Raw genomic sequence first — 19,982 nt, forward strand, 5'->3', positions numbered from 1 at the left:
CTGCAGGGGTCTGCAACCTGCGGCTCTCCAGGTGTTCTGAACTACACTCCCATGATCCCTTCCCATTCACTAAACCGCTAGGGCTGATGGGAGCTGTAGTAGTCTAAAACATCTGTAAAGCCAAAGGGTGCAACCCCCTGCCCTAAAATATGGGGCAGGTGTAAGCGAACCTTTTGAAATTAGTATTAATGGGTTGATGATTGAGCTGTGGACATTGAAATGTATTTAAAAATATCTAACACCACTCTACACCCTTCAGCCTCCCAATGGGCTATCCTTTCATGTTTGTCTTGCAGTACAGAGCAACATTTAAGATGGTCTTTACCCTTCTTTCCAAAGTATTTCACCTCATAAGAGCCCCTGTGTCCTGCCAGTGGAGAGCCAGTGCTAGGTTTTCAGAATGGTTCGCAAAGTTGGTATTGCGGTAGTACTTCATTTCAGCCTGCATGTCTAAGCCATTTAGACTTGGGGTTCAGATCGTTTAAATGACAGGCTGGGTTCATGCATCTAAAACATGTAAAAACCGGAAGTTTAAAAGCAATCTTCCCTGTTCCACGCGGAGCCGTGACACCGTAGAACATTGGGACGTTACTTGGTTTCATGATTGCTTCATTTCTGCTACAGAAACTACATACCAGAGGTTTGACCCGCATGGTACGTGGAGTGCCGTTTACATTTGGTGCAGCCCAGATGTCTTAGTTTGCAAGTGCGTGCTCCTTGCTGCATTGCTAAGTGTGCCATCTATTTAGATGCGGTCCTTCAGATGGGTTGGCATTCGTATCGGGCACTTTTTAATGAGCATCACATGGTAGTAACTTCTTAGCAATTTAATTTCTGTCCCGTAGGGATGTCATTTTGTTCACTTCCTTTGTTAAAATGCAGCCTCCTTTAGAGGATTAGCTGCAACATCCGTTAAGGGTTTCGTTGTAAATAAATGCAATATTTTAAATGGACTGCCTTTAAGCATCCTTGCTGGAATAATCGCGGACTGTTTGCAGTGCGATTAAGGGGAGGCCCTTGAACATTCTGGGTCGGAAGCCACCATTCATTTGGCCCATTCCCTTGGTTTCTTTTCTTTTTCTAAACCATTGTCAAATCAGAAACGACACCCCTGAAGAAAGCGCTGCCATTGAAACATGTTGCACAGCCCTTGGCTTTTGTAGACGGTCGATTACTGCGTGTACTTCAGTAAACGCCGGTGTGAGCAGCGGCACTGTATGCCTGGGCCTGGCGAGCTCTGCAAGGCCGTGGCTGGGCAGAGCTGCCACCATTCCTCAGCAGGATGGATCTTTCTGCCTGGTAATGGCGCCAAGGGCTTCCCATTAGGCGGTCGATTCCAGGAATTGAGACGTTCGATGTGGGACCGGGTTGCAAGTCCTTGCACAAGCTTCTAAGTGGGCACACTGGAGTGTTGCAAGCATTGCTGTTCTTTATCCCTGCAATTAGAACTTGCAAAGGTCCGCTTTAAGCTGTTAATCTAGCATGTTTTCATCGCAGTGCAGGTGGAGGCCTTCTTTCTGGATGTGCTCAAAGCAAATGAATATTCTTGGGCTGGGTGAATACAGGCCGATTAGTGTAAACCATTACACCAGTCCACTCCCTGGCTACCCTGGCAGGGACACGCTTTATGCTGTGCAAAAGGCCCACGCTCTATCTCGCTGTACCAGGTTCACTGTATGCAAGCACTGTTCTCACAAACCTACCACGATGGAACCGGAGTCCAACATAACATGGGAGCATTTATATGAAAGTATTTTTCTATAAAATTGATAAACATGTGTGGAGTGCCTGCAGATAACGTATGGAATGTTTTGCTTTCAGAATGTGTGTCGAAGGCCATCTTTTCTTGCCAAAATGTGAAGTGTACATGTGTAGGTCTGCTACAGAGATGGGCAGCAGTGTGTGCTGTGGTTGGCAGGAATAAGGTATGCCTTAACCGCCCCTGGAGTTGCAAGGAAGGCGTGCCATGTTGCTCTGCATGGCCTCGCGTTAGTAACTCCCTGCAGCCTCTACCCCCTCTCTCTAAAATACATACCTCTCATTGTCACTGTTCGGAAGCATGTGCTTGGCACAGTTTCTATGTTAATCTTGAGAAATCCCCAAGACTTTTACCCAAACAGTGGAGAACGGACCATTTTGTAAAACAAGTCCACATGCCGTACACAAACTGAAGTTTCTTATAAATGCTACTCACATTTTCAAGCCAGTCCTTGTTTGTAGTCAAGGAGTGTCCTGTGTGAATGCGTGCATTGTCCTCTCCGCAGTGCTGCTCGTGGCGTCTCAATAGCTGGCGAGTTGAATGCTTTGCTAAAAAGGAAAACAACGCTGGACCTGCTGCTTTGATTGGTGGAAAACAATTCATAAACTAATGGCGTCAAAGGGAAATAGCCTGGGCTCAATTGTGAAATAAGTCTCGCTTAATCCGGGGGAGCATTTGCTTTCTGTCCAGGTGGTGGAGGTAGGTGTGTGGGTTTCTTGCTCCAGCCTCCAGGCTGCTGCAGCAGCACAAGTGGCATGGCTAATGCAGGCGGATCTCGCGCGCTCCCCCCCCCCCTTGCTCTTCTCGCGTTCTCTCCCCCCCTCTCTCTCTCTTCCCCTCCCTCGCCGCTTTGATTTGATATGAACAGACTGATAAGTCCAATGCCACAGAGGGTTCTGACATACCTCTGCAGATGACTGCGCTAGGATGCTGCTATATATTGGCTGTTTTCCGAAAGGTAACAATGCTCTGCTAATCATTATTTTTCCCCTGTTGCCATTTTGCAGGAGTGCCGATCCCCAGAAAGAGCCCAAAGTCGGTAAGCAGTTTGTTTTTCCTTCTCTTTTGGGGTTGTGTTCATGTGTGCCCTATTTCTGTTGCCACTGCCCTTGCTTGTCGACGCGCGTTGGCGGCGGGGAGGTGCCGTGCCGGTGCCGTGCCGGTGCCGTGCAGGTGCTGCTGGGTCCGCCGTACGCCGCACGGCTTGATGGCAGGAAGCTAACGAAATGCCGACCATGTCGGATCGTGCTGAACGACTTTGCGAGACCGTTATATTGGAATAACATAGCAGCGTTTCCTTAAAGGGCTGCATGGCGCGTCCCTTATTGTAAGGTTGGGGTTTATTTCTGCTGTCTGCTTTCATTTTTTGTGTAAATGTTGCATGCCTTCCTGTGCACTGGAGATGCATTATTAACTAGAGCCAGACGCAGGTCCTCGCCAGGCGATGCTTTTAGCCGCGCGGGCTCGGCACTGCGCTTCCGAGCATACTAGGACCGCCTTTGTTTCTGTGGCTCAGCGTTATTGTGCTGCAGGAGGGGTGCTGCTTTGGACTCGAATATGGTGTTTTATTATGCCGCCTGGCTGCCAGAGTAGCAGCCAGGTGCCATGGAAAACCAGGGAAGTCCTCCGAGTAGCCCAGCCTGTAGCCAACATGTGTAGGCTTTTTCTACACATGAAGAAAACGGCGAACACGACGTAGAGCTGTGCAGAGCTAGAACATGGTGCCAAGGATCAGGTCCGTTGGAAATGAGCCGACTGGCTTTTCAGATTGAATGTATTGTCGAGTTTCAATGCTCCACCTACACGAATAGAACGAATACGTTTCAAGTAGTGTTTCAGTTTAGATTGACTGCAGAATTCAACACACCATCTTTATTGTTGAACTGTAGAGTTGTTTTTTTAAGGGCATGATACATCCCGTACGTTTACATCTTCAAATCCCTGCTCATCCGAAAGGAAAGCCTAGAATTAATTAATGTTTCTGCTGGCTTAGGGCATTGCTGATTAATCACGTGACGCCAGGCCTGTGCCATTGTCACTTTTCATTAATGTTCTGTCAGGGAGCGCGTGGGGGGAGGGGCGGGTTACTCCGACACACGCTGAGGGGTATATCCTACTGTGTGTATGTGTACATTGTGTCCACACGGGTGGCAATCAATTTGGCTTTCTGTAAAACAGAAGAAAATGTCTTTTTCGGTGAATTGTTTCTGGTCTTTGTTGCTTCAGTGCCTCTAAATGTCACCCCCCGAAGCATATTCCCATGTACTGCAATTGGGCCCTTCATAGAGAATCCCTGAACAGGAGGGGCCCCTATTCGCAATCTGGTCAGAGGGGCTGCACAGTAAGCATTCCCATTCATGAACAATGACCCCTTTGGAAAGCACGAGCATAGCCGCAATAGTTGTGGCTTTTTAAGAGTGACGAATAATGATAAAAGGAAACCCTCTGGGACTGTTCAGCACCCAGGCAGAAGGAAGGGGCACTTTATTACTGCCACCAGATGGCAGATTCAGTTTTAAAATAGGATTACACCCCCACTGCAGCGCTTTCATAAACACTCGACATCTAATACAGTGGCCATCGACGACAAATGCTGGGGCACAATTGACTTTTCTTTGCCATCAGTTGTAGTTTGCCTTCAAGTCCGATGTTGCGGGGCTCCTGCACTTTCTGCTTTGAGAAACCCACTTATGCAAAAACGTTTTAGTTGTGGAATGCAAAATCAGCATTTGAAACACCTGGCAAATGGAAATACGGTACAGACGAGACTACAATTACTTTAAAATGAAAATCAGAACTTGACCATAGGTCCATAATGTCCATCATTTGTATATGTGGCTTTTTTAGGGATGTTAATGGGACATGCTTGTAAATTACCCATAAACAACTTTGGTGCTTTTACAGGAAAGGTAGTACCTCATCAAACGTTAACATCCTAGAAGAAACGCACAAGTGCACGTAAACACAAGCAGAGGCCGAACACGGTTTGGTTACAAGGCCTTAGTGCTATAATAGGAAAAACAAACATTCTAATCAGCTTGCTTTGTAACTGGGATGTAAAGGTATTGCATGCCAAATTTAACATTTCAAGCATTGGATTAGTATATTCCCAAAATATGACTGTTCTCACCGCCCCCAGCGTTTACTGCTGCTTGTTCTCCCTTAGGGCCTATTTCAGCATTGAGCTGAAATAGATTTCCTAGAGGAAGTCACCTTTGGGCATACATGGATAAATGGTATTCTGGGCATACATTCTCTTTGAAAAGGAAGCTTGTTTAAGCCCCTCGAGTGGGAAAGACTGTTCGTATTTGGAAAGGCAAAGAAACAGCTCACAGCACAATGTGTCGCTTGCCCCCTTACACCTTAGAGCGAGACTATACGCGTGCCAACATACTTCATGTGCGAACATGGAAGCATCCTCGTTGGTCTAGAAGGAAGCATGTTAGTGTTCCAGCTCAACACTTACATTGGGTGGTCTGCGGCTAGACCGAGCTTGAGGTCTTGAAATCATTGCAATCTAACAAGTGCTGTGCAATATTGGACTCACATTAAAGACCAAGCAAGACAATATGTCTAACTTGAACCTTTTGCTTAATTCCATTGATCTTTGGTTTATTAAATCCCAGTGTGGTACTAAGAGAACACCTAGTAAAGATCATCAGGTCGTTTGTCAGTGGCTGCTTTTTCTTCCACCTGTATTTACTCTGCCATATAATTAATGCCTTTCCCGCCTTTCTTGGGCAAGGTTATCGCAGTAGGCAGTGTCCTGTCGCCCAGGTTAAACTATGAAATGATTTATGCCCTCAGCTTCCCCATATCCCTACAGCAACTGGTTCTGAGATCGCTTGACACCTGCCATCTCTGCTCTTCATTTGGCCCCCATTCTCAAGCCAATTGACTTGACACTCTTGCATGGATCATTATGCAGCCTTGAGGGCCTGCCTTCCTTGGATATAACCTAGAAAATTATATGATTCATATGAGTTTAAGAAACGAAAATGGACAACACACCAAATATTCAGTACAGTCCTAGATGGTGGCATTCCTTTCAGCCCATCCCTCCCATCCTGTTCCATTAAGAAGTGCTACCTGAAATTCAGGGAAAGCTAGTTCTTCAGAACAGAGATGAAAAATGAATACTTATGGGGTAACGATTGGGCGTAGCACTCGTTTCTTTAGTCCTTCATTGTCTGGATTCACCTCTCTGGTCACCAGTGTAGATGAAGAAGAGACCGTTTGTGCTTCCGCCCCTTTGTAGGATGGGTAATGTTTTTCATCTGTGTTTTTTCCTGTTGAAAGGATTGGCTTTCTGACTGCATCTTGTCAGTGAGTTAAAGTGTGGGTGATCGCAAGTGGAGTCCTGGAGATTAGTTAATCTTTTAAGTTGGAGTACATTACCAATTCCAGTCTAGTTAAACTCTTCATGTTTGTATGATTTCTTGAGTACATTTTTAGGATCCTTTGGAAAATTATCTCAATCATTGATGGACTGCATTTGGTAAAGTTTCCTTTCACAATAGCACAGCTTGGCAAGAGGGTTAACCTAGTGCAACTTGACATTTTTGTGGTTAAAAGTAGGTAAGAGTTGTGATTGACATTTTTCTTTAAATCCTCCCATTAATACAGATCATAGTTTGTGTTTTTGATTTGTTTAATTATAGAGCGCTTAATCTTGTAGTACCAGATATAGTAAACTGTGTCTTGGTGAATCAAATGCAGCACAAAGGCAACATTATTGAAAAGAGATCGCGTTCCTTAGCTAGCCAAGCCTATTGTCCCTTTATTGGCCTCTCACCTCGCTGAACTCTTCAGCCTGCCCTTTGTCTCTGCTTGCTTTCCCTCTGTTTTGAAAATGGCCACAGCGATGCCTCTCCTAAAAAAGCAAAGGGTGGCCCCGAACCTACCAGTTAACTTTCGCCCTGTCTCTCCTTCCGCTCTACAGTGAAGTGTTTGAAAGGGTTGTGTCAACCTTCTTACTGATTTCTTAGAAATCCACACTCTACGAGGCTCCCTACAAGCAGGTTTCCGCCCCCGTCTCTCCATGGAAACTGCTTTCATGAATGTGTCCAACTGTATCGCCTCTGCTAAGCACTCCAACTTATCCTCTATCCTTATTCTCCTTGACCTATCTGTTGCCTTTGACACGGTCAATCACTCCATCTCCTTAATACTCTTTCTTCTTGGTATTCACGATCAAGCCCTTGTCTGGATTGAATCCTACCTTGCCAATTCTGTCTCCTGGAGCAACAACACCTTTCCACTCACTCCTATGTTGGTGTTTTACAAAACATTGTCTTTGGTCGCTCCTCTTTACACTCTACCCTTCTGCTCTTGGGGCACTAATCTCCTCTTTTGGGTTCTCGTACCAACTCTTTGCGGTTGATGCCCAAATCTTCTCCTCTTTTCCTGAACACTCGTCTGATTTCTCAAACGGTCTCTCTGCCATTAAATCTTGAATGGCTTTGCACTCTCTGATGTTAAAGCCTACCAAAACAGAGGTGCTCGTCTTCCCTGAGAAAAGCCCTCTCTCATCTCTTCCTTTGCCTATCAAGTTCCCACCTGACACTCTCCCCTATTCTTCAGCTAGAAACCTCAGCATCACCTATGACCCATCTCATACTTTCTTTACTTTAATCTCCAAAACTGCAAAATCCGCTCTCCCAACCTCCTAAATATAAGGAAAGCTAGGCACATCCTTCCTGTGAACACCGCAAAGCATCTCTTAGCCACTTTTGTCTTCTCTAAACTGGACTACTGTGCCAGCATTCTCTAAAGGTCTCCCCAACTATCCTTTCTATTCTCTCGACAAGATCATTAACTTAGCTACCAAGACACTCTTTGAACTCCCTCACTTCATACCAACTTCCTCGTACCATCACCAGGCTGGATACCTGACTATGCAAAACAGGACAAGATTTAAAGTTTTTCTCCTGGTTCACAAATCTATTCATGGTAAGGCACCACTCATTATTCAACATGGGGTCTGGCATAGATTCACATGCTCATGAATATTCCCTGTCAGGCTGGCAATCCTCGGTAAAAGAAAAATCAGTTTCACTTTCACACTGTATATCTCCTCTAAATCAATCACTGTCCTCTGGGTCATACTGGTCCCATCCAATGATAGTCCTCTCCCTAGGCTCCGCCTCTGGCAGCCATCTTCAGATTATTACCCCATGCTTCAGCGTTTGGAGTCCTCGAGTTTGCACTCTGAGATATTTTTATGTTTTTTCAAGTTTTTTGACGAGAAAAGTTCATTATTTGTTCCAAAGAACCGGTGTGCTCTTTTCCTCATCTACCGGCAATGGAGATTCATTGTCACTGAAGTTCTGTGCCCCTCAAGGGTGAAAATTCATCAAAGTTTCTTGAAGGACTTCTTGGGCCTACATCGCCACGTCCATCCCTGTCGGAGGAGGAGGGAGTGTCCGTTTTCAAGCCCTGCACCAAATGCGGGCTACGGAATGTGTTTGTGGAAGACAAGTACCTACAATGCCTCTACAGCCTACACCCAGACCATAAGGAGGTAGAGTGCGAGATATGCCAAGGTTTTTCTAAGAAGACGACGAAAGACAGGCGCAGTAGGCTGCCGGCATGGCTTAACTTGAACAAGGCCTCTGACCCATGCTCCGAAGTCGTCCAGGACTGGCCGCTCTGAGGAGCGGTGTTCTAAGTCCTTTGAGGACGCCCCATCCATGGGATCCAATAAAAGGACAAGATATGCAAGTCTGAGTTCACCGGGTTTTCCGCTGATGCGGGTCCCAAGCTGGATAGGGCGCGATCGACCTCACCCTCTGCCTCCAATAGCCAGCATACCATCAAGCTCCTCTTCGAAGAGGAAGTCAACCACACCGGCAAAGCTACGGGAGAGATCCGATAAACCAAGGGCGGAGGAGAAGGACGCGCAGCCCAAGCAGGCCCAACCGGCACAGGCAAAGCCTTTGTCTGCGACTTCGTTGATGGCTACCACTGCACATGTGGGTTGCTGCCGTGGCGCAAACAGTGATTCTGCCCCATGGCGTGACACCGCCACAGAGGCCTTGGCAAAGGCTGCAGGCACCCCGTCACGGATTTATCACACAGCACACTCCAACCAGGGACTCCTTCCCCGACAATGCGGCGTACAATAAAGCACCTTTTATTTTTAATAAACCACAGGTTCTTTTCTGAGTATGCCTCAACCCGTCTCGCACCCAACCTCCACAAACACCCCATGTCACAATGGATCAGGAATCAGGCCGGTGTGTATGAAGAAGATACTTATTAATTTAATATTTAATGAAAAAGGAAAATCAAACAATTTCGCAGCCTCCAATGTAGTGGCAACACAAAATGCACTAATCTCTACAAAACAATTTGGTTAAGAGATCCTATTACAATTCGTACAGTTTTTAATGGCAACACAGGAAAAGAACAATTTGTTAAAGAGAACACCAACGGTTTAGCACTCCCCCCAGCAAAACTCACACCCCAAACATCAGCTAACTTGATTCCTTTGAATGGAAGGCAGTGGCAAGGAGTTGGAATCGAGAGAGAAAATCGGATTAGGGATAAAGCCCACCCCCCCCAAGATGAGAAGTCGGCAAAGAAAGTGAAACCCTATTTTTGGAGCAAAATGGCAGAATGAGATTTTGCTTATTACTCACAACTGCTAGGGAACAAGATGAGAGGAAATTCGTATGGCATACACTTGAGATAGGGAAGCTTATGGAATACTAATCAGCACACCAGGGCAAAGTAGAAATGAAATGGAAAAATCAGTTTTGGGAGAAATCAAATGCAAAAGGGAAAAATGCAGTGGCAAATGGAAATTCGCTTTACACTGGGGTTCACAATGACAGGCAGCTCAGGGGAGGGGTTTTGCTTACAATAGGAACATCGATTTTCAATGACAAGGACAGAGCCACATAACAGACTTGTAGGCAATAAGGAATTGCTCTCAACGGGACTACCGTTTGCAGTTTTAATAGGACCGATGCCAATAGGAATTTGTGGGGTAATGCACACAATACACAGACAAATTCGTTTTTCAGTTACAAGAAGACTAATTCTTTTGAGGCAATACTTTAATGACTATAATAATTAACAAATTATACCAGCAACATCGACCTCAGAAGGATGAAAGGCTGAGTTTGGCCTTGCCGGGATACGAATCTGCGTTAGCAAGCTCTGCACGGATGTCAAAGCAAGCTCTCTACTCGCTGTGCCACTTGACCGGCTTAAATGACATCACTCACTTTACAATCTAGGGGGGAGTACTCTTTAATTACCCCTACCGCTCGGATAGGACAGTTTACCATTCTTCTCTCCGCCCCCTTGCATGATTGGTTCAAGGGGAGAGAGCACCATCTGTCTTTTTGCATTTATTACTATTCTTTGTCCTCCTTGCCACTCTTTGACAAAAAACAGTTATGTCCCCTAACTTCCCAATTCTACTAGCACCTGCTACATGCATTATATATGTGGTTTTAATGGGTCCTAGGGAATTAGGTAAGCCAATCGCCAATTCCGTATGATGTAGCATGGCCCGGTGGCTCATTATTATCATTTCCACAAAATGTATAACAGTTATAAATCTGCAATTGATCAAGCATGTTCCTAATCACATTTCCCATCTTTGCACCAATTGTCATATTTGTCCCATTTTTAGATCAGCCAGAAAATCGTTCTAACTGGCCATTTCAGTATCCAAAGTCCTAGGAAATGCACTTTATCTCTTTAAAACCGCCTGGAAATTACATAAAAACATGGCATAAAACAAAATTATTTCTCATTCTAATTGCTGCGAAAATGCCTAAAAATGAAATCAGTCCTTTAATGTCAATTGGGAGGATCTGTCCCCCTCCATGGGAGGGGTGCTTCATCCCCCACAGCCGGTGACCAGAGATTTTTTTGACCCCCTTTGAAGTTGTCAGTTTGTTCTTGGGAGTGGGTGCAGGAAGGAGCTCATGCCTCCTAGTCAAGCTTTAGCCACACTTGCTTTCTTTGAAATCCCTGAGCCCCTGCCTGCAAGAGCAGGGAATTATGATGCCCTCAGTAAGATCACATTTGACTGCAGAATGGTTCACTGGTAGGTGTGACTTCCAGTGGGTAGAGTTGCTTATAATTTTGAAGTTTCCTGCCTTAGCCCAAACTGTTTTTTCCGGTATTGTGTGCCATCTTCAAAGGTGACTGAAGTCCTGTGGGATGAAACATAATGGATATTGCTTTAGTCCACCCCTCACAGCATATTTCCCTGAAGCAGTGCTATCTTTTCAATGTGGCTTTTTAAAGTCATATTCCTTTTTCACACGTGTGCAAGCTGTTTTTGCATCTAATGTTTGAAAACGTGCCTCGTAGGTCACAGGATTCTTTAATTTCTCCCTTTTGATTGAGTTTGCATTTGCGGTTAGTCCATTGCCGAGGAGGAGTAGGTTCCCTTTCCATGGCTCTTTGATTTGACTAGAACAGGAGTACAAGCCAAGCCATTTTTAGTTTGCAGTGTTGCTGTTCAAGTGAAAGGGAAAGCAAAATCCTTTTCTAATTGGAGTGTTGAAATTCTTGCCCCTCATGTGAATTAAAAGTGAAACAAGACCGTTTTTGGATGCAGTGTAAAACCTCTTGCCATTCCGGTGAAATAAAAGCAACATAGGGCCGTTTTTGGATGCAGTGTTCAAATGCTTGCCACTCATGTGACAGGGAAAGCAAAGCGTGGCTGTTTTTGGTGGCAGTGTTTAAATGTTGTGTTTCAGGTGAAGGGGATTCCTGTTTAGGGCCTTTAAATGCACACCATGCCCCAGAAGGGGTTAAGGCACTGATCCAGACCCCAGTTCAGGCCCCTCAAGGTGGCAAATGAGGGGGGCAAGGATAACCCGAAACAGACCCCCAAGGTCGCCGCTCAAACTATGGAGGTTTCATCCACGGACAAGGATCAAGAGTCCACGCATACGGTCCATGATGACAACGGCACAGGGCCTTGTTTTCCTTCTCTGCCTTCTCAGCTGAGGGACATTTCCTTGGACAGTCTATCAACTCGCCACACCTTGGTATTGAAGATCCAGATGAGGATGCCCCCGGCACTAATACCTGCAGCGCCCCAGGTCCCCGATCAACTGCAGATGAGAAAGGATGCGTCATCGGACTGCCCCCATTTCAACCTCCCCCACCGAACCTTGATACGGGGACCAATACAACCACGACTGCAGATGAGGATGAAGACTTTGTCCCAGCAGATAATGAATCGCCCCATTTGGATGGTTCTCGTAGGGTTCCCCAGCCGGACGAGGTGGGATTGTTCCACTCCATGATCGACAGGGCATCCAAGCTCTTCCAACTGGTACCCAAGGAAACCAAAGAGGACTTCTTGTATCAAAGGTGAGAAGCCAAAAGGAAGATGATCATGGCAGTACCCTTTCTGGACGATATTTTAGAAGGGGGCCTGGCCCTCATGAAGAACCCTTGCACAGCTCCAGCTAAGCAGGACAGGCTGGAGAAGTATAGGGTGCTGGACTTTCCACCCAAGTGCCTGAGGTTGCAGCCATCTCTGGACTCTGTGGTGTTGGCTGCTGTGAGAAAACGGTTAGCTAACCGGTTTTCATCGTTCGCCAGTCCCTCCAGACAGCGAGGGCAAAAGGATGGATGCCATGGGAAAGAAATTAATGATTTACACTGTGGCATCCACAATCAAGGCGGCCAAAGCCCTAGCAATCCTAGCCAGGTATGACCAGAAATTGTGGTACAAGCCAGGTCTGATTCTGGAGTTCCTCCCTGACTGCGAGATGGAAGCCCTCGTCCTCTTCCAGGGAGGGCTGGCATCGGACCATGCCATCACAGTGGCATGGGGTTCCTCCAGATGGGGAAAGGGGTCTACCTTCGTCGACATGGATGGTTGAAGGCCACTAACTTCCGTCAGGGGGTCCAGGCGAAGGTACTGGACATGCCCTTCGACAGGGAAAATCTGTTTGGGAAGGGCGTTAACGAGTCCCTCCAGGCCATCAAGACGGATATGGAGACGGCCTGTTCCCTCAGCACCCTCAAACAGCCCTGCTCGTCTTTTCGCTCTTTCAAGGGAAAATCAGAAAGGTCATCAAAATGTTTCTCTGTGTCTTACAAACAGCCTTCCTTGTCTTCAACGCAAGAAGCCTACAAATGCCGCGTCCAGGCCTACGGTAGCGGAGGACAGCGTCGCGGTCACCCGCAGGGCAGGACGCCGGCGCTCAAGCAAGCCTGAACTGGCCAGGCGCAGGCCCCCACTCCTGCACCCCAGTGGGAGGCTGGCGACTAGGTTCATCAGTGAGTGGAGAAAGATCACCACTGACAGATGGGTGCTGAATTCTCTCGCCCAGGGGCACACCTTGGCGTTCCAAAACAGGCGTCCTCTTATTGCTCCGGTGCCCCATCAGGAGCAGCACATCCCTCCGCTTCTGGAAGAGGTACGAGCCATGCTACGAAAAAAGGCAATTGAGCTAGTTCCACAATGGCTTCGATGCTCCAGAGTCTATTCCACATAAATACTCCTATGTCCTGTCCCCTTTCCTCCATACTGTAAGGGCATCCCTCGCTAGGGACACGAGACAGAACCTTTTTCACCAGAAGAATCATCTTCCCCTTGAAGTTTAGAAGTACACGGAGTGTGGCCCTGGGAGAATGTGCTCCCCTGACACCACTCATCAGTCCTCTTTTCCACATCTACGGGAACGGACCAATATCACCAGCGCTCTTGGGTTAGGCCTTCAGCCTTGTAATTCCACGCACTCTTTCCCAGAAAAGTATTCTTATTGTCTTTTTTTCTTTTCCATTATTAGGTACTGCTCTGGCCTCTGACTCCACTCTCCCCCCCGGCGCATATTGAGGACGGCGAGCTTCAGCAGGTGTCCAGCCTGCGAATGTCCCTTCCCAATGTCCGACCCCTCTCCCCCACACCCTCTGCCTTGGCCCAGACCATGGCTGGTATGGCTGTACTGCGTGTGACACCCTGACTCCGCGTGCAGTCAATCGACTGGCCAGGTGGCGGGAGGTCTTCAGAATTTTGCCTCCGAAGGACCTTAAAGCATTTCTGAAATGGAATACCAGGCCAAAGGTAGGCACCCTGTTCTCCTCGGCACACTGCAAAGGTGACTCCTTCCTGGGGAGGTGCCCAAGTGGGAGGGACCTCTTGGCTCCTAAGACCAGCAAGAACACAGAGACTGCTCCAGCTACCGGCCCCCAGGCCAAAGGGTCACAAGATCCTACCGGTGCTACCGCCGAGGGTCTGCAAGGCTCTATTACTGGGTCCCAACTCGAGGGGCTATGCCCAACACCGGACCCATGTCAGAGGGGGCGCCTGCATGCAGCACTACCGGCTCCACGGCCGAGGGCACTCCGCCTACCAGGCCTCGACCTGAGGTGCATGGAAGGCCACAACCGCCACTGCTCAGCGTACGGGTGGAAGCTGGTCCCAGCTCAACAAGTTCCATGACGCAGGCATGGAACAAAACAAAATGGCTGCTCACCTGACACCTTTTCCCTTCGAAGACCAGGCAGGGGAATGAGCTTCTAGGTGGGATTGGTCAACTCCTGTCACTTGGTCCACATCCTCTCCATCCATTTTGCAGGACCTATACACTTTGCCCTTTTTAGAGAGACGGAATGCCCAGGACAAAGCAGCCTCAGGGCCCCCTACCCCTATGCCTACTCCATCAGGCACACTTCTGGCTTGTGAACACACGTTCATCGAGAGGTTCCTACCCATCATGAGGTCACCACAGATGGGTAACTTCAGGGTGAGGCATTTGTATTGCCACAGACATGAGATGGATTGCTTGGCTCAGGGCGACAAAATTCAATCCCGATGTGCAGGAACGCATACTAGATCTGGAGGGGAGATCGAGGAGTGTGACCTGTTACATTCAACAACGGAGGAGGAACTTGATAAGAAAAAGAATAGCTCACAGACAGCGAAATCTTCATCCTTACTAAGTCCGCACCCAAGACCTAAAACACACCAGTGCTCGGACAAGGGTCGGTCCTTCGGAGGCTTGAGGGGCTTCCAGGAGAGACGGTCCAGACAACCTGACGGATCTCCTATCCAGCACAGGTGCAAACAGCACAGAAGGCTAACACAGGTTTTTTCCGGCCCCCTCCTCATCCCCAGCCTCGGAGAGGAAGAAGTTGTGAGGCCCATCCATTCCACGAGTCTCTGTTGGCGGGCAGGTTTGCCCTTCAAATACACCAATAGCGGAAAATGTTCAGACATTGTTCAGAACCCTGGATCCTCTTGGTAGTATCCACGGGCTTCTGGCTCCCCATTCCTCCTTTTCCTCCTTTTCCTTGCTCCCCTCCGCACCCACTGATCGGTACAGCAACTCTGTTGGCAGAAATCCGCTCGCTTGTTGCGAGCCAGGCAGTGGAGGAAGTCCCATTCTTGCAGCTGGGCCTGGGCTTCTTTTCACACATTTTCACCATACACAAAAAGAGCCAGGCTGGCCTGAGAGTTTAGACCTTTCCACCTTGAACCTTTCCCTTCCCCTCCAAAAGTTCAAGGTGGTTACCACAGCCTTCATAGTGGAGACATTGTGTGTGGGAGACTGTATGTGCTCCCTTGATCTGAATTCCCACCTACACATCCCGATCTGGGAACCCCATCAGTCCTTTCTGAGGTTCAGGATCATGGGTTTTCACTTTCAATACAGGGTTCTACCCTTTGGACTCAGTTCAGACCACATGGTCTTTACAAGGTCAATGAACGCAGTGGCAGCCCTACTCAGAGAACAGGGCCATCACATTTATCCATATCTAGACAACTGGCTAGTCAGGGCGGGATCTCCAGAAGCGGTCCAGCACACTGCCTCCGCCTGCATGGATACACTATACGACCTGGGATCTTCTATTGATTTCAAGAAGTCATTTATTGCCCACGTCGAGTCTGACCTTCCTGGGCCTTATATGGGCCACGACGTCTGAGAGGATCTGCCCCCTCAGCGGACAAGATCACAACTATCGAAAGGCCACTGGACATTTCCTTGGCAGAGCAGTGATCTTGGCGTGGTGGTACCAACCACCTGCTGGTAGTCATGGCAGCATGTCTTCTTGAAGTGCCCCATATGAGGCTCAAAATGAGGAGGCTGCAGCTACACTTTTCAGCCTCCTGGAACCAGGAGAAGGGATCTCAGGCTGAGTAGGTCAGTATACCACATCATCTCCACCAGGATCTAGTCTGGTGGGGTACAGACAACAACCTGCGGATAGGCAGGCCCTTCTGGCAACCAACACCCCAGGTCACCGTTACCACAGTCTCATCCGTAGAGGGATGGGGGGGGCTACCCTGGACAGCCACAGTGTCCATGGAGAATGGTCCCCTCAGGAGCAACTGTCTTACATCAACTGGCTTACATCAACTGGCTTGAGATGATGGCTAACTGGCTTGCCCTGAAAGCCTTCCTACCCATGATCACTGGCATGACGATTCTCATTCAAACAGACAGCTCCAACTTCATGCACTACATCAACAAGCAGGCTGGCACCAGGCCTCCTCCCCTCTGCAGACTGGCAATCAACATTTGGGAGAGGGCTCCGGTGAACAGTCACATTGGCAGTCCACCTCCCGGGAGAGTCCAACCTAGAGGCAGGCAGGCTCAGCAGGCTGTGCTCAGACAGATATGAATGGCAATTGACCGAGGAGTTCCTTCAGGGGATCTTCACCAGATGGGGTCATCCTCAGGTAGACCTTCTCGCAAACCAGTACCAACAGGAGGTGCCCCGAGTTGGCCTCCTGGCTCGGGCAAGGCAGGGGTTTGTTTGGTGACGCAACGCAGATTCCGTGGAACAACATTAACGTGTATGCTCCACCCCTGCAAACCCCCATTCTTCTGTTGCACAGGGTCATTTTCAGGATCAGGGAGTCGCAGGATCTTCGATCATCCTGACTGCCCCATGGTGGCCAGCAAGACCCTGGTTCTCTGAACGTCTCAGCCTGTCGGGCAGGCCCCGGTACTGCTCCCAGTGGATCCAGCACACCTAATCTCTCAGCGGGAGGGCAGTGTTTCACCCCACCCCGCAAAAGTTATCCCTTGCAGAGCAGTTCCTGAACAGGTCACCCTGAAGCATCTGCACCTGTCACAGGCTAACCTGACTATTGTACAGGGGGCTAGGAGCAATGCTACCAGGAGCTAGTGGACCAGGTTCTGTCACTGGGCAGAATCAAAGTAAATTGATTCCTTGACTTGCACTTTGGACAACTTTCTATCCTTCTCTGCACACCTCGCACATTCAGGTGTGCAGGTAGACACATGCAACACGTGTCTGTCGGCCATTGGGGCTTACAGGAACTCAGAAGAGGAAGTATTTTAATCCTCGAATCCGGTGGTTCAGAGACACGTGCCTGACTAGGCTGTATCCACCTATCAGGAAACCACACTGTGTGGGACCTTGATGTGGTCCTGAGCGTGCTGGCGCATAAACCATTTGAGCCTATGGCATACGTGGCCATCAGGTTAGTTACCACTAAGATGGCCCTGCTAGTGGGCCTTACCTTGGCACGCCGATTCAGTGAAATCCAGGCACTGGTGGCTTCAGTGCCTACATTTCACAAGGACAAGGTGGTGCTCAGAACACACACTGCATTTCTACCTAAAATCATCTCCTCTTTTCACCTAAATGAGGAGAAAGTGTTACCGACCTTCTTCGCAGGAATGAGAATGAGGCACAGAGGGTTTTGCACTGTCTGGATGTGAAACGTGCGCCAAGATTCTACCTGCTCAGAACCAAGAGATTCTGTAAATCGGATGTCGATTTCATCACCTTTGGGGGATCAAAACCAGGTTGTCAGGCCTCCAGGGCTTCCATAGCAAGTTGGATGGTTCTGGCCTAAGACACGTTTTGTGGCAGGTTATCGGCAAGGCTGCTACGTGGGCTACTTCCTCTGCCTTCTGCTAGCACTACTGCTTGGATGCCAGGTCAGATGCCCATTTGGCCAGGTAGTGTTGAGGAACTTGTTTTCTTAAGAGGGGCAACTCTCCACCCTGGGGATACATTCAGTTGTAATCGCCCATACAGTATGGAGGAATGGGGACGGGATGTAGGAGTAATTATAAGTTACTCACCATATTGTCTAACGTACTCCTAGTTCATAGTCCCCTTTCAGTCACACGTCCCACCAACCTCTCCTCCCCACCCCCCATAGATCTGATGTCATTAAGCAATGTTAATATTGTCGATGCGTCAAAGGGGACTGAGGAGTGGCGGAGTCAGGAGCGCATGATCCCAGGGCCACTCCCCGCGCACATCGAAATTTAAAGGGGGAAGATGTTTCTGGTGATACCCATACAGTATGCAGGAAGGGGACTCTGGCCTAGGAGCACGTTGGTCACTACGGAGAGTAACTTATAATTTCTAGTCAGAATTCTGAAGACCCATCCTGGACTCAGGACGTCTGAAATTACTTAAAGTCCCAAATATACAGGATTGTCACGTTGCAGCACATGCTCAGACAACTGGAGAAAGGGGATTTCTTGAAGTCGTCGGACCTGCGGATGCCTATTTCCACACACCCGTACTTGGACGACTGGCTGATAAGCTCCCGCTTGTGGGAGCTGGCCGACGAACACACGAAAGCGACCGTCCAACTATTGATGGATCTGGGATTCTCTGTCAACTATCCAAAGTCCTGCTTAATGCCATCGCAGAACGCGTTGTTCCGATGCGCCAAACTCGACAGTGTCTTGCCTGGTGTCTCACTCACCGGAGAGGCTAGCAGCCATTCGAGGAAAGGTGCAATGACTATCATCAGTGAAGATAGCCACGCTGCAGGAAATCAAGTTGTTACGGGCATGATGTCGTCCTGCATCTACCTTGTCTGCCTCTGTAGGTTGCCGATGTGACCCCTGCCAGCATTCCTGAATGCCCGTTGGATACCGGTGTTCGGACATTTCACGGACAAGATCCCTCTCAACGAGGAGTTCCGACGGGCGATAGTGGTGGGGGGTCCGCTCCTGCATCGCCCAAGGCACAGGATTTCAGAACCCCCATACCAGGAGGCGGTCCTCACGGTGCCTCCCAGGAAGGTTGGGGAGCGCACGCTGGACGTCTGCTCTCCAGAGGCTGCTAGAGGGGAAGGATCTGCGTATCCGCATCCTGGAGCTGCGGGCAGTGTTCTGAGCCCTCAAGTCGTTCCTACCATCTCTGAAAGGCAAGGTGGTGAGGATCTTCATGGACACCACCACCGCCATGTTCTACATCGGGAAGCAGGGGGTCCCTCGATCCCTGCTGCTCTCCAAGGAGACCTAGGACTTGTGGCACTGGGCCATCTGACAGCTGGTGGAAGTCAAGAACACCAACACAGATTCCTCAGCAGGGAACTCCACTCCTGCCACTAGTGGGAGCTTTGTCTGGGTCAGGTTGACCGCCTGTTCGTCGAATGGGACAGACCCCAGATTGATCGGTTTACGATGGCGGCAAACTCCAAATACCAGATGTTTGCCAGCAGGTTCCACCAGCCGAGGAGCTTGGGGGACATGTTCTCCTTTCCATGTGAAGGACTGCTACTGTACGCGCTCCCTCCATTCCCTCTCCTGCTAAGTCATCAACACACTCGGACAGTGCCAATGCAAGAGGATACTCATCGCCCGGCGTGTCAGCCGCGCCTCCAGTCAAGTTGCTGGTGGTAGCCTTAGAGTTTGGAAGTTATGAGCTAGCGGATTGCAGGAAGGTCCTAGCCAAGGACAGGGCGTGGTAGAGTTTGAAGTGCTATGGCCATAAGTGGAAGTGTTTTGCTACTTGGTGCCGGATGTAGAAGATTACCCCTCTGACAGTCTCGGCTCCTCAGATCTTTCCATACTTGCTGTCCTTGGCAAAGGATGGACTAGCGCACGCCTCTATCAAGGGACATCTGGCAGCTATCTCCCGCTACACCAGGTCTCAAGGAAAGTCTTCACTTTGATCTCATTGACTCGTCAAGGAGTTCCTCTAAGGACTTTTTCGATCTTTCCCGCAGGTGAAGTCTCCTTCCCCGGTGTGGGAACTCCGCGTAGTTCTGACAAGGCTCATGGGGGCCCCCTTCGAGCCTATGCATCAGGCCCCTCAAGTTCCTCTTGTGGCAACCGGCTTTCCTTGTGGCCATCACCTCTGCCAGAATGGTGGGTGAGATCCAGGCCTTATCCTGCAAACACTATACCGGACTTTCAACGAATCAAGGGTGGTGCTGCGAATGCACCCCTCTTTCATCTCGAAGGTTCCGTCGGAATTCCACCTCAACCAGCCTTTGGTGTTAGCA

The 19,982-nt window shown here is 48.9% G+C and overlaps 1 protein-coding gene across 14 annotated transcripts in view; it reads left to right on the top strand.

Moving 5' to 3' along the window:
• Window positions 1-19,982, top strand: part of MAGI1 (membrane associated guanylate kinase, WW and PDZ domain containing 1) — a 1,848,723-nt gene that overhangs the window by 1,579,427 nt on the left and 249,314 nt on the right. For all 14 annotated transcript variants that reach the window (XM_069643697.1, XM_069643699.1, XM_069643701.1 and 11 more), the window contains one exon: window positions 2,767-2,798. In XM_069643697.1, coding sequence (XP_069499798.1) covers window positions 2,767-2,798 — 32 coding nt within the window. The remainder of the gene's footprint in view (window positions 1-2,766; window positions 2,799-19,982) is intronic.

Source organism: Ambystoma mexicanum, chromosome 2p, assembly GCF_040938575.1.
Source record: "Ambystoma mexicanum isolate Mex_15411 chromosome 2p, UKY_AmexF1_1, whole genome shotgun sequence".
NCBI classification, from domain to species: domain Eukaryota; kingdom Metazoa; phylum Chordata; class Amphibia; order Caudata; family Ambystomatidae; genus Ambystoma; species Ambystoma mexicanum.